General features: G+C 38.8%; 1 protein-coding gene across 1 annotated transcript in view; it reads right to left on the bottom strand.

Moving 5' to 3' along the window:
* Positions 1-3,253: 3,253 nt before the first annotated feature.
* Positions 3,254-14,656, bottom strand: part of FAH (fumarylacetoacetate hydrolase) — a 53,874-nt gene continuing 42,471 nt past the window's right edge. Inside the window, exons 13-14 of the mRNA XM_072618940.1 lie at positions 12,704-12,821; positions 3,254-3,380 (exon numbers count right to left, since the gene is read on the bottom strand). Of these exons, the coding sequence (XP_072475041.1) occupies positions 3,301-3,380; positions 12,704-12,821 (198 nt within the window). The 3' untranslated portion in view covers positions 3,254-3,300. The remainder of the gene's footprint in view (positions 3,381-12,703; positions 12,822-14,656) is intronic.

The following is a 14,656-nucleotide window of genomic DNA, read 5'->3' as shown; positions in this document are numbered from 1 at the left end:
CATTCTCCTCCCTCTCTAATCCCCTGCCTAACGATTGCTTTAGAGCTTATTTTCCTTTTCTAAAATTGGAAAATTGTAATGAATTTCTTTGGTCTTTCCTTTCCTACCAGGATGTTGAATTTAATTGTGTTGTGATCCCATTTATTATGGTTTCCCATAGATGAGTGCATTTTTGCCTTTTCCGTCAGATTACTCCCCCATCATCCCTGCTCTCTCTTCAGGCTCTCCCTATCTACTGACTCCTTCCCTCCAGCCTAAAAACAATAACAACAAAAAAAAAAACCAGACACCCATACTTGTCCTATCTTAAAAAAAAAAACAAACAAACAAGCCTCCCTTGCTCCTACCATCCTGGCTAGTTATCATCCCATATCTCTCCTCCCTTTCTCAGCTAAACTCTGAGAAAGCATACTCCACTTCTCCTCTCATTCACTCCTAAACCCTCTATAATCTATTTTCCAGTCTCATCATTCAGCTGAAATCTCCTTCTGCAATGACCTCTTGGTGGCCAAACCTAATGGCCTTTTCTCAGTTCTCGTCTTGACTTGTCTGCTGTGTTTGACACTTCATTTGCTTTTTCCTCCATTCAACTATAAGATCCATGAGGTCAGAAACTCTTCTTTGCCTCTTTATATCCCCTTAGCATAGTGCCCCACATGAACTAGGTACTTAATTAATGTTTACTGATGGCCTGAATACTCCGTCTTCTTTGCTGGATCAATCTCCACATCATGCTCAGTAACTAAGGCTATTCCCCAAGGCTCTGTCCTGGCTCCTCTTCTTTTTTGTTGCATTATGATTTCACTTAGTAATCTCATAAGCTCATGTTGGCTCAGTCATCACTGGATGATTTCTAAATCAATATATTCAGCCGTACCTTTTCTCTTGAACTCTGGTCCGTATCTCACCAACTGCTTTTTGAACATTTTGAACTGGACGTCTTCTAGGCATCTCAATTTCAGTATGTCCAAAAAAATCACTGTCTTCCCTCCTAAACCATACTTGTTTTTTCTGAACTTCGCTATTACAGGTGAGGTAACGACTGTGAGGTAAGGACCGCCTTCCCAGGGACCCACCCACACAATCTTGATGTCATTCTTGACTCCTCACTCTCCTACCACAAATCTAGTCCATTGCCATATCTTGTCATTTCTACCTTCTCAATTACATAGATTCTTAATTATATATATTTTTCAATTACTTTCTCTATATACACATGTGTACATATTTGTGTATATACATGTGTACATATGTGTATGTGTGTGTACATAAGCATATACAGTGTACATATACATATACACATATTCTCTATCTATCTCGTGGAGTACAGCCAGTACATGAGTTTAAATCTCAGACACTTACACCCTGAGCAAGATATCACTTACCCCAGTTTACCTCAGTTTCCTCATGTATAAAATGAGATGGAAATGCCAGGATACTGGCCCTCCAGTATCTTTGCCAAGAAAACCCCAAATGGGGTCAGGAAGTGTTGAACATGACTGAAACAACTAAGCAACAAAAATATACCCATTCTCTTCATTCACACAGTCACCACCCCAAGTTCATGTACTCCTCACCTATCACCTGGACCATTGCAATACCTTTCTACCTGGTATCCCTGACTCATCTCTCCCCACTCCAGGCCATCCTCCATCCAGCTTTCATTCTTCAAGTATGGATCTGACTCTGTCACTCCTCTTCCCTACTTAATAAATTCCAGGGGAAATATAAGCTCCTATGCTTCTCATTTCATCTTCATAGGCTGGCCCCTATCAACCTTTATCATCAATTTGCACTCTACCTCCCTCCACATATTACAGTCTGGCAACACTGGCCTTCCTATTGTCTTTCATATAGGACGCTTCAATACTTGTCTCTATTTCATGCCGATAGTTCTCCATGCCTGGAATGGATTCTCTCCTCTCCTCTATCTCTTTGTTTAATTGACTTCCTTTAAGACTCAGCTCAACTCCCACATTTTACAAAAGACTTTAACAAGTTCCTCCCTAATCCCCACAGCTGCTGCTGCCTTACTGTCTGAGATTACCATTCGTCCACTCTGTATATATCTTGTGTGAATCTAGTTAATTTTTTGAAAACAAGAAAAGTGTATTTGCTTGAGAATGAAGCACCTTTCCTCCTCTTCTGAGATCAATATACCCAGAATAAAAGCTGCCATTAATTCAGGTGTATTTCTGATTTTCAGAGGAGAATTTAATTCAGCAAGTATTTGTTGAGTGCCAACTATCTGTTTATGAAATCAAATGGACTTAAATGGCAATTTAGTGAGAAAGATACGGAACTATATCCCCCAGTCTATAACTTGTTTATGCTTAAAAGAATTAACCACAGTACTCAGTAACCTAAAAGGTAGCTTTTTTAAAGATGACTTCTAAAATTAATAAATCCTTTCAAGGAGCCAACTACTTATAAGTGTTTGAACAGAAAAAGTTAAAAGGAAAATTGAAAACTATAAAATCTACAAATGGCAAATGACTATATGATTTATTAGTTAAATCAGTTAAGGAAAAGTGAAAAGGAGACAAAATGTTTTCAATAGTAATAACTCATGAACGCCAGGTATTATGGCCCAATGCTTACCACTGGGCACCACATATACCACATATCATTACGGAGAGGGGATTGGCAGTAATTCATCTGATACAGTTCAGACGACTCTAAACTAGATCTGGCCACAGGATCATAACCTACTCCTCCAATTCTGTTGTATGCCACATCTGGATCCTAGAAGAGCACGAGTCATGTCCTGAGGCTACCAAAGCTACCCACAAATACCACCTCCCACTGCCCATAATGGAGACACAAAAAAGGAAAAATCCAGGCACCAACAGGACAGATGCTACAGCTGAACTGCTCATGTCACTCCCTCTCAGCACACAATCTGCTTAATAACACTCATGGGCTGTTTCATCCCTGTTCCCATTATCTAGCTCCCCTGACTACCCAGCAGAAGTATCTTTGTAATTCAATGGCTTCCCCCAGCAGGGCAGTTGTACTCTGGGAGAAAATCTACTGTGTGCTGAGCAAGCCACCACAAGCGTCCTCTTCTGCCTCCACGTTTGACCTTTTTTTTTTTATACTCACACGAGGCTTTCAAGTATAAGGCCAAATTATGGTAAAGCAAGGGTGCTACTCTATTTAAATAATGGCTTGAAACTTGGATACATAAAGAATAATTCCTTTTTTTTAGATAGTGGTTAATAAAAGTAAAACCAGTGACACCAGTGGAAGATAGATTGGAATTCTTTTTATTTCATCTTTAGGTCAGACGTGAAACTTTCATAACACTGAAGGTGCTGGAAGTACCTTTCCAGTGCACTGGCCAAATCCAACCCTGTAACCATTACCAAGGCAGTATCCTACAAAAGAAAAACAGAAAAGGCTCATTAATGAGACAACCAAGTTTGCTATTGCAATCAACCACAAGGAGAGCTAGGAAACAGTAAATAAGCAAACCAGAAGATGTGTTGTGTTCAAAGGACTGATCATTTATTTAAAATTAAGCATTTGAAGGAAAGGGTAGAAAGAATACTGAACTAGAATTCAGGAGATTTGGGCAGAGTCCTGAATCCATCACAAACTGTGCGACCTTAGGCCAAGTCACTTAGTATCCCACCTGTTAAAGGGAAAACTAAATTATTTGATCTGAGGGACCTAAGGATCCTATGAACTCTTCAGATGAAAACTATTGTTTAGGTGCACAATACATAATAAGTATTATATAACAGAAACCTGGGAGATGTTAAAAGAATATGAAGCGGTTTTTCTCCATTCTAAATCCCCATAGTACTTACCATGAGCTTACTACAAGCTAACTATTTTTAGGGTTCTGTAGTTCGTCCATGTCCTATTTCCTTCGCTCAGCTGGAACTGCTTTGAGAGAAAGGATTATGTTTTCTTCATCTTCGTATTTCTCCAGTATTTAGTATAGAACCTTGTACATAATAAGTGCTCAGTAAATGTTAACACATTGACCACTAACAGGAAGCCTTGCTTGTAACAAGATGAGCCTGTGAGGCAAGGGTAGGGAACCTACGGTCACATGTGATCCTTTAGGTCCTCAAGGGAGGACCTTTGACTGAAGCCACACTGCACAGAACAAATCCTCTTCATAAATGGATTCATTCTATAAAACTAGAACTCAGTCAAAAGGCCACACCCAAGGACGTAGAAGGTCACATGTGGCCTCAAGGCTGCAGGTTCTCCATTCCTGCTGGGATTTTAGAAAGGTGGGGATTTATCTCTGAATACATTAACCCTTGGGAAGGCAACTTAGAGGATCCATCTGGGCGTTTCCCCTTCTCTTGGGTGTGCTGCGCATTGTAACTACACTTGGTACCCCCTGTAGGCTAGGGGCTAGCCTTCCAGCATAGATGAAAATTTAATGATAAGGTCTTCCTAAAACAAGACTACGTTTTGATCCTGTGATATGACAATTTTCTGAGACTGCTCCATCAAGCCCAGAATGCCAGCAAGCCTAACCTTGCCAAAGCCAGACCTAACACAAGGACAGGACTTAGTGGTATCAGGAACTGAAGTGAATGCTAGTTATACACCCCACCCTCACAATTTATAATCTAGTCGGAGAGTTAAGATCAATATACAAATACTTATACATGAAGCAGAATGTGACGTGTCATAAGAGTAGAACTCAATGTGATAGGAATTAAGAGAAAGAAACTGTTTTTGGCTGAGAATTAGAAAAGCCTCTTTGGAGGACTGGTGGCATTTGAGTGAAGCCACAGAGTGGTTGGGATTGTCACAGAATCACAGAATTTCATAATTGTAAGAAACCCCATCTATACCTGCCATCTAGTCCAAGTCATGCTCTAATGGAAAAAGGTATCACCGTACATTTTCCAGGTAAAGGGGAAAACTTCAAGGGAGAGGAAACAGACCTAGATTTCAAAGGCTTAGAGAAGATCATGGTAAATGAGCTCTTCTGTCTCAGATCCCTTTGTCACAATTGACAGGAAGAGAAACAGTGACCTATAGTGGTTCACAGCGGAAATGGGTTGGCAGAATTGTTTTTTTCTTTTTCAGATCATTATAACCTCAAAGCTTGTTGTAAAATGAGTCCCACAACGCTTAGATAAAATATTACGAGTCAATTTGGGGAAGGTAGGGGAAAAAAAGGAAAGTTTAAGAATAACTGAGAACAAATCTGGAGGTAAAACAGGACAACAGGATTTGGAATTAGAACCTGCTCCAGAGGCTATGAAGTCTCCAACCCTTTTATTGCACAGATAAGGAAACTGCAGCATAGAGAAGTTAAGAAAATGACCCAAAGCCACACAGTTAATAAGTAGGAAAATTAAGACTCAAGTAAAGATTCTTGGACTCCAAATCCTGTGCTTTTTCCCACTCAAATCATTCTAACGTTCCAAAATGAGCCATGCAAGGTAGACCTAAAGAGTCATCTTTTCTTCCTTCCTTTTTTTCTCTTTCTTCCTTCCTTCCTTTCCTTCTTCCTTCCTTTCTAAAAATAGTCAGGAAAGAAACACAAAACCAGAGACACAGAAGATCAACCACTTCCCCATGATTTATCAGTCACCACTAAATTGGATAGAAAACTCCCCAAATGGCCACCATTTGATCAGGCAAGTGGATGAAAAACTAACAAATCACTTTTATGAAAAATGTATTCTATATTCTCACCTTTGGGTTATTTTAAAAGACATACTTTATCAATAATATAAGAACAATGAATGCATCGAGGGTTAATTGGTATAAACATTTTGGAAAGACACATGGAACTATGCAAATAAAGTGACTAAAATGTCCATACCTTTTGACTCAGTGATTTTACTGTTGGGCATATATCCCAGAGAGGTCACTGGTAAAAAGAAAGTCACTACATACACCAAAATATTTATAGCACCCCTTTTTGTGGAAGCAAAGAACTAGAAATAAAGTAGATGACACTGATGGGGGAATGGTTAAACCAATTGTGGTTCATGGCTGTAACGTAATATTACTGTGCTGTAAAAAAAATGACAAATGATGAATATAGGAAAGATTTACACGAACATATGCAAACTAAAGGAAGCAGAGTCAGAAAAATAGTATGTACAGTGACCACAACAATGGAAATAGAAAAAACAATCACCACCAAACTGCTGAAACCTAATGTTGCAATACTATAAAAACAAAACAAAAACAAGATTAGCCCTAATAAAGAGATAAGAAAATATTTCTTCCCCTCCCCATTGTCCCACCTTGCTCCATTATGGTCCAAGAGTGTGGAACACTACATAGAACATTAAATATATTCAATGTGTTGATTGGTTTTGCTTAAATTTTTTCTCTCTTCTTTCTTAAGAAAATGTCATAGAGATAGCTCTATGGGAGCAGGAAGCAGAGGGATATAAGAGGGAATGTAGGAGATTTTTAAAATAAAATATATCAGTAAAAATCTGTTTTTAAAAGAATGCATGTAACCCAGTGATGAGGGCACCCAGCTTTTAGGGTTTCCTGAACAAACAGGAATCAGCATGATCAGGAGATATGGGGAGAGACAACAAATGCCACTGGGGAGATTCAAGAAGTTTGAGGACCTAGGAGGTGTAAAACAGAATCGCAAATCCCAGAATCGAACATTTGGAAGGAGAGTCAGAGGTCATCCCACCCAGTTCCTGACTGACACACAAAACTCCTCTACAACATTCCAGATAATTGGTGAACCAATTTCTGCTTGAATTCTTCCAATAATGAGGAATTCATTACCTAATTAGGCAGTCCATTTCATTTTCAGACAGCTCTAATTTTTACAAAGTACTTTCTTATATTAAATCAAAATCTTCTTCAATATAATTTATACACATTAACCCTCTTTTTCCCTCTGAGGCTGAGTAGAATAAGTCTTATATCCCTCTTCTACATGGCAGTCCTTCAAATATTTCAGGATAGCTACTATATTGGTACCCTTTGCCTATCTAAGTCTTCTCTTCTCTCATACATTCCCGCATTTTTTCCAGCCTTTCCTCATGTGGCATGCATATAGTCTTCTTACTATCCTAAGTAATTCTCTCTGGATACCAATGAATGAACAAATTTAAGAAAAAAGAAGCATTTATGAAGCACTTACTATATACTAAGCACTGGGGATACAAATGCAATGACACAACAGACCCTATCTTCAAGATGCTTATATTCTAACAGAGGAGGAAGGAAGGATTAAGCACCAACTACATGCCAGGTAGTTAGGTGGTATGGTGGATAGAGTGCTGAGTCTAAAGTCAGGAAGACTCTTCTTCCTGAGTTCAAATCCGGTCTCAGACATTTACTAGCTGGATGACACTGGGTAAGTCATTTTACCCTGTTTGCCTCAGTTTCCTCATCTGTAAAATGAGAAGGAAATGGCAAATGAATCTAGTATCATTGCCAAGAAAATCCTAAATGGGGTCATGGAGAGTCGGACACTACTGAACAATGACAACAACATGTGCCAGGCATTTCACAAATATCTCGTTTGATCCTCACAACAACGCTGTGACCTAAGTGGTATTAGTATCACCATTTTACGGATGAGAAAACTAAGATAGGCGGAGGTTAAGTGACCTGCCTAGGATCACACAGCTAGTAAGCTTCTGAGGCTAGATTTGAATTCAAGTCTTCTCGACTATGTTCACTGCGCCAGCTGGCTCCCTCTAAGGAGGCGACACACATAAGGGGGTTAGAGAGCAAGGGAAGGAAGGGGGTTAAGCTCCAATTTAGCAGTTTTCCTCCTACAATATCATTCCCCAAATCGAACATAATATTCTAAATGAGATCTAACCAATACATAGTATAAGGGGACTGATTATTCCTTTCCTGGTTCTGGATATTATATTCATATAAATGCACTCTGAATTTAGACTCTTCTTGTTATTAACACAGACTGCTGGCTCATACGGAATTTTTAGTTGAGTAACATCCTAAAGTCTTTTTCAGAAAGACCTCATGTGTGTTTGACCCAACCAACCAAAAGTACCAACAGAATGTGAAAAGTCAGAAAACCAGACTGGACAGCTTTTCTGAGCCTCAATTTCCCCATCTGAAAAGGGGACTTGATGATCTCTAAAATCCTTTCCAGCACTGAACAATCTACGATTCTATGACTTTGAGTAACCTCTATACTCAAATAAAATTGGTAAAAATTGCAAAGTTGCTACCAAATTTTACCAAATAAACCATATTATAAACTATAACAAATATTACAAACTATAATGTAAGTAAATTATATTATAAACTATAATTTAAGTGACATGACTAGAAAACTAGTGAAAAATACATTAACCACAATCTTTCTTTTTTAAAATGTTTTTTCATCAAATATTTCCCAATTATATGTAAAGAATTTTAACATTCTTTTTTCAAATTTTGAGTTCTAAATTCTCTCTCCTTTTCACCCCTCCCTCCTCCTTAAAAGGCAAGCAATTTGATATTGGTTAAACATGAATCACAATATCTTTTAATCACTTCTGAGTTCCTGATACACTAGATCACATGAGAAGAAAATAATGAATCACTTAAAGTTAGGAGAAATTCTATCCCAAGTTTAATAGTTCTCTGGGCTTTTCCAAGATGGGAAAAGTAACCAAGCTGGCCAACATTCTTAAAAGACTATAATCGTCTACACCAGTGACCCTAATGTCCTGGGCTCTAGGTCCTGGCCAATGGCAATTTGTTCCATCCAATGCAGCTCCAGATGCAGTCTCTAAAGCATACATAACATTCATCTCCCTTTCAAAATCAGTATCCCATCCTGATTCTTTGTCTTTCCAGATCTTTCTTTATTTCAGCCTGACACCCAGTTCTGGCATCTATCACTCCGATTTAAATCAAATGCACCAAGGCAACATTTGTCAAGAGACAAAGTTCTTTCTTGTTCTCCTGTTCAGTTTCGTTATATTTATGTCAGTCATCTGTTGAACTACAATGCTCAGAAGACCCATTCCAGGGAAAATCCTATCAGGTAAAAGAGGTTTTGGGTTTTTTTGCTTGTTTGAAACACATAAATAATCTATCAAAATTACTAACCTAGAACAGCAGTTTTCTCTAAGATAGGGGAAGGATCCACAGCACATAAGAAAAACATTTCTCTCAACATTTTATAAACCCTTCTGTATGACAGGTAACTCCTGGCTGTTAAAATGGGTATTCTGAGAGCACACTGACTCCTTCGGACCATTAAGGCATTAGGGAAGAAAATCATTAAACTGTGAGATACGCAGATTTTTGCAGGAGGACGTGGAACACAGTGACAATAAAGTACATTTCTCTTGAGTTTATATAGAAAGTCAGTCACAAGGCCAAATCTGTTGTCACTTAATGATGTAGCAAAGGAGATAACAGCCACACTGCTTCAGCGAGTTCAGCTCTCTCAACCAGCTAGATAGCATAGCAGATAGAGGGCTGGAAGTGAAGATCTGAGCTCAAATCCTATCTCAGACTCCCTCATTTGACCACTCTCAGCCTCAGTTTCTTCATCTATAAAGTGAGGATAATAATCTCACCCTATGTCCTAGAGTTGCTGGGAGGATCAAATAAGAATATATATAAAATGCTTTATAGATTTCAAATGTAAATTTAAAACATTATACAAATGTTGTTGTTGTTCAGTTGTTTCAGTCATGTTCAACCCTCTGTAACCCCATTTGTGGTTTACTTGTCAAAGACACTAGAGTGGTTTGCCATTTCCTTCTGCAGTTCATTTTACACATGGGGAAACTGAGGCAAACAGCATTACATGACTTACTCACAGGTAGTTAGTATTGGAGGCTGGATTTGAACTCAGGAAGATACAAATATTAGCTATTATTTTTCACCAAAGATAAAAATAAAATTTAGAGCTTCACTCTTTTGTTCTGGAATATGATCGCTTCTTCTCCTTGGGTCAGGGGGGAAAAGTTGATGGAGAGAGTCACTGACTTTGATATTTGAAAAATAAAAAGAAATAATATTCATAAAACTTTTTTTAAAGAAGATTATAGGGTTGCAGAGAACCCTGGAAATCATTTAATCCTACCGCTTCATTCTACCGGTGGGGAAACAGAGGTTCCGAGGTTTAAGTTTAGCTTGAGGTCACACAGCCAGTTAGTTGTGGAGTTAGGACAAAGATGTCTTCTTGTGCAGTGTTTTGGGGTTTTTTTGGGAAGGATGGTTTTTTTTTCCATTATTACCCAAATAGTGCCATGACTCAGAAGCATGAAGAGTTCATGAAGAGGCATGGAAAGTCCTTTAAAAATAATATGGCCAGCTTAGCCCTTACGGAGAAAAGTCCTCTCTCTATATGGTCCCAGAGACTGTATTTTCACCACTTGTTTTCTTAAGAAAGAATGTAAACTTGTGGGCAGTGACCATTTCCTTTTCTTGTATTTGCATTCCCAAGGCACAGTACAGAGTAGATGCTTATTGATAAGCCTATCACAGCTTGGCCTACAAACAAACGAGTCCCACTCAGTCTGGCTAAGGGGAGAAGCATGGATCTGAGATTTGAGAGATGTGAGTTCTAATTCTGCCAGTGACATTAATTAGTTGTATCACCATGAGTAAGTCACTTAGGAGGGTTTTAGTGTCTTTATCTGTAAAAGGAGGAACCCAAAATGAAATCATCTCAAAGGTTACTTCTGGCTCAAATAAGCTACAAGGCAACTAACTAGCAATAAGATTGATAAGTCAGTGCGGCTAGTTCCCAACTGGCCTTCAGAGAGCTAATGAGTGCCAAAAGGCCCCAAGGTAGGCCACAAGGGGGGAAAACAGAATTAAAGGGAATGGAAAATCCCCAAATTGGATAATAAACTTCGGAATAGCCAAAGTTGATGGTAGTTATTTTGTAGAATCATAGAAATGCAGGGTTGGAGGGGACATAAACTATAATAAACATGTCCAAAACAGAAACCCCATAATGCTGCTATGACATGGAAAAGAGAATTATAAAACTAATAGGATTTTAGACGTGCAAGAGGCATAAATTCGGGTAGTTGAAGCTTTCTTTGAGGCCCTAAAATTTTGTGCTTTTTGTGGTTTTGTCCTCTGTGTCAAAGCAATATAATGAGATTTTCATTTTAGTCCACTACTTAGTCATTCTTACCTTGTCTACAAGTAAATCTCTTCCTGTGGGGAGAGAAGGGCTACTATAACAAAATCCCATTTTTTATACAATCCCCTTTGAACAGACATGCTGGTTTTAGAAAATGAGAAGGAATAGAAAAGAGGGATGTGACAGGCCAAAACTCCCTCCCTTCCACAACATGAGGTTAGTTTTTCCCTAAATGGTGATAAAGCTGTCCACAGGAATCGATTAATCAAGCCTCAAGTTATATCTGTCTTGACACAGGTTCCTGGAAGCCTCTGTCCATGGCAGTACAGGTTCTAATGGAATAAAAAGGCCACCTTTGTGCGGTCAAAGCCCTTGAGATTTGGCAAATACCCCAAGACTGAGTAAATCAGCAAACCCTGCCCTGCTGACCAGATATGTTTCCATACAGAGACGTGGGGGGCTGTGTCTACTACAGCTAAGTGCTGGAAGATCCTTGTTGAATATCCTTCCTATGCGATGGCTAAGTAAATCTCCTTTGGTTCTTTGCTGAATAACCATCCTAACATTCATCCTGAACTAAGCAGGTACCAGCCCGAGAGAGGGCCACCCATAATGAGCGGCCTAATGAAAATCATAGGCCTCTTAGGTCATATGTACTGAGTTTTTGGATAGTCTTATTATTAATAATGAAAAAAGAGAGTAACATATTTTCAATACTTTAATTATTAAAATAGAATTTTTTTAGTCAAATTCCTAACATTATTTAGAAATAGTGTGATTCAGTAGATTAATAGCCTCAAACTCTAATCACCCGGTCACCTTATCCTTATTCCCTAATAACCTTAACTTCCTTTAAATTTTCCATTAATTCCTCTACAGGCCTCTAAATTGAACTTTTATGTGTTTATTTTCACTTACATATCATCTTGACAGAAAGGAACAGAAAAAGTCATTTAAGTTGTAGAACTTAGAATTGAAAGCGACCTTAGAGCAAGGGTCAGCCTATGGATCAAATCCATCCTGCTGCCTTTTTTTGTAAGAATGGTTTTGACATTTTTAAGTGTAATTTTAAATTGAATTAAATTTAATTTAAATGTACTTTGCCAACCCCTGCATTAGAGATCATCTGATCCAATCCCCTCATGGGGCAAACAGATGAGGAAAATGTGACTGAGCAAAGTGAAGAAGCTACTTGCGTACGGTCACAGTAAGTTAAGGGCAGAACAAGGACAAAGAACCAGGCCTCCTGACAGCTCAGTCAGTCATCTTCCACATTAAGTCACGCTGTGCTCTATATAAAAAACCGAGTTGGAAGGGACATTTCCAAACCATTCAAAACTGCTGTAGAGTCAAGGGATAAACAGCAGGCACACAATAGAAGGCATCCCTTTCCCACTCAAATATTACTGCAGAAGTCGTATTATTGCTCTGACTACTTAGCAGGTGTTTAAAAAAAAATACTTTGTTCCTCAAGCATAGACAGTGTGGAAAAGAAAACAAGCCTGCCAACCTATTTGCCTGAAAGGTCAATGGGATATTGGGAGGAAAATGGGAAAGGGTAGAACTTTGGCAATGGTCATACAAGCACGTGACAAAAGATCTGGCATTAATAAATTCTTGGTGACTTGACAATATTTGGAGAGATCAGGGTGTTCTAACCTGTTATAATGACTTCATCTCCATCTTGCAGAAATTTTCGGGTCTGTCCATTCCCAAGATCAATGACTTTAGTTCCCCGCCATGATAATTCCAACATGGACCCAAAGTTTTCAGGATTCTTAACAATGGAAAATGGGAAAATAGGAATAGAAATATCGTTTATTAGGCAGAGTGACTTACACATAGAAAGTGTTTAATAAAATCTGATAGAATTGAACACTTATTTATTAATAACAATAGGTATGGTTCACACTCTTGGGTCACTGAATTTCCTACAAATTGAAGTCACTGATTTGCCCTAGAAGGGAAACCCTTCTCAAGATGTCACAGAGAATCAAAGACCCGATCACCAGAAGATCTTGTGTTAACTCATTCCTTAGGGATGGAGAATTAAGTGTTCACACTTGGTATTCTCTTATTTTTAGAAGACTGGCATATCATTAACCAGTTTTATCATAGGGCTGTTGGACAGTGTGTAAGAGATAATGACATAGAGCACTCTGTAACCTGAAAAGTACCATGTGCCTCTTTTATTTTTCAAGTGGGGCCCATGGCAGAAAAAGTCCAATTCTTTGAACACTATCACAAGTAATGACAACAATAACTAACATTTACATATCACTTACCGTGTGCTAAGCCCTCCACAATTACCATCTCATTTGATCTTCACAACGATTCTGAGAGGCAGGTGCTATTTTTATTCCCATGGCCCAGGGTCACATAACTAGTAAGTATCTGAGGCCAAATCTGAACTCGAGTCTTTCTGAACATAGGCCCCGTGCTCTATCCACTGTTCCAACCAGCTGACCCACATAAAAGCATTAAAACCCTCATTTTACAGATGACGAAACTGAGGCTCAAAAGTTAAGTAATTTGTCCAAGTGAGCAGGCAGCAGAGCTAGCATTAGAGCTAACGTGCTCCAGTTCTAGTCTGATATTGTTTTCTACTATAGCATACCCTCTCCCATTATACTCTAGAGGCTACAGTTAACCAAGTACATTCTGTTTAACATCCTCAACTTGCAATGTGCCAGAACAAATGCAGAAGACAATGTGGTACAGTAGAAAGAGCCCTAAATTAGGAGTTGGAAGATTTGGATTCAAATCCTGGCTGTTCTCCTTTCTTCCTTGTGTGATCCTGTGATATGAATAAGGGCAAGTCATTCAAACTCTTTGAGCCTCAGTTTCCTTATCTGTAAAATGAAGGTGTTGGATGAGTTCTAAAATCTTTTTCAGCTCTAAATATATAAGCTTTTATCATTTAAACTCGTTAAACTTCTGTTTCCACACTTGCCATGTGGCAAACTGGAAGGAAGAAAGGAAGGAAGGAAGGAAGGAAGGAAGGAAGGAAGGAAGGAAGGAAGGAAGGAAGGAAAGAAATAAGGAAGGAAGGAAAAAGAAAGAGTAGCTAGATGGCACAGTGGATAGAGTGCTGGATCTGGAGCTGAGAAAACTCATCTTTGTGAGTTAAAATCTGGCTTCAGACCCTTACTAGCTGGGTGACCCTAGACAAGTCATTCAACCCTGTTTGCCTCAGTTTCCTCATCTGTAAAATGAGCTGGAGAAGGAAATGGCAAACCACTCTAGTATGTTTCCCAAGAAAACCCCAAATGGAGTCATGAGGAATCAGACACAACTGAAAACAACATAAGACAAAAACATACCAAGGATCACTTCGAAGTCTAAATTATATGATCCTGTTCCATAAAAGAATCTCATTTTGATGGGAGTGTACCCAAATACATGTGCTATCAGACAAATCAGGCTCATTTTTAAGAGACTGTGACTCTTCCAGTGGTTCAAAATCTGACCTACCAATGCATCCCCAAGGATGTAGGGTTGTGTCGTTTGTTGATGGCATCCTGTGTCATCCATTCTGTTGATGCAGGACCACTGAGCCCTTCCATGTACTTGGTATTTGACCCATTCTGTAAGTGCTACTTCCCCCAATCA

The sequence above is a fragment of the Notamacropus eugenii genome, chromosome 1 (assembly GCF_028372415.1).
Source record: "Notamacropus eugenii isolate mMacEug1 chromosome 1, mMacEug1.pri_v2, whole genome shotgun sequence".
NCBI classification, from domain to species: domain Eukaryota; kingdom Metazoa; phylum Chordata; class Mammalia; order Diprotodontia; family Macropodidae; genus Notamacropus; species Notamacropus eugenii.
Note: the sequence above shows the minus strand (reverse complement) of the source record. Positions and strands in the feature narration are given on the sequence as shown.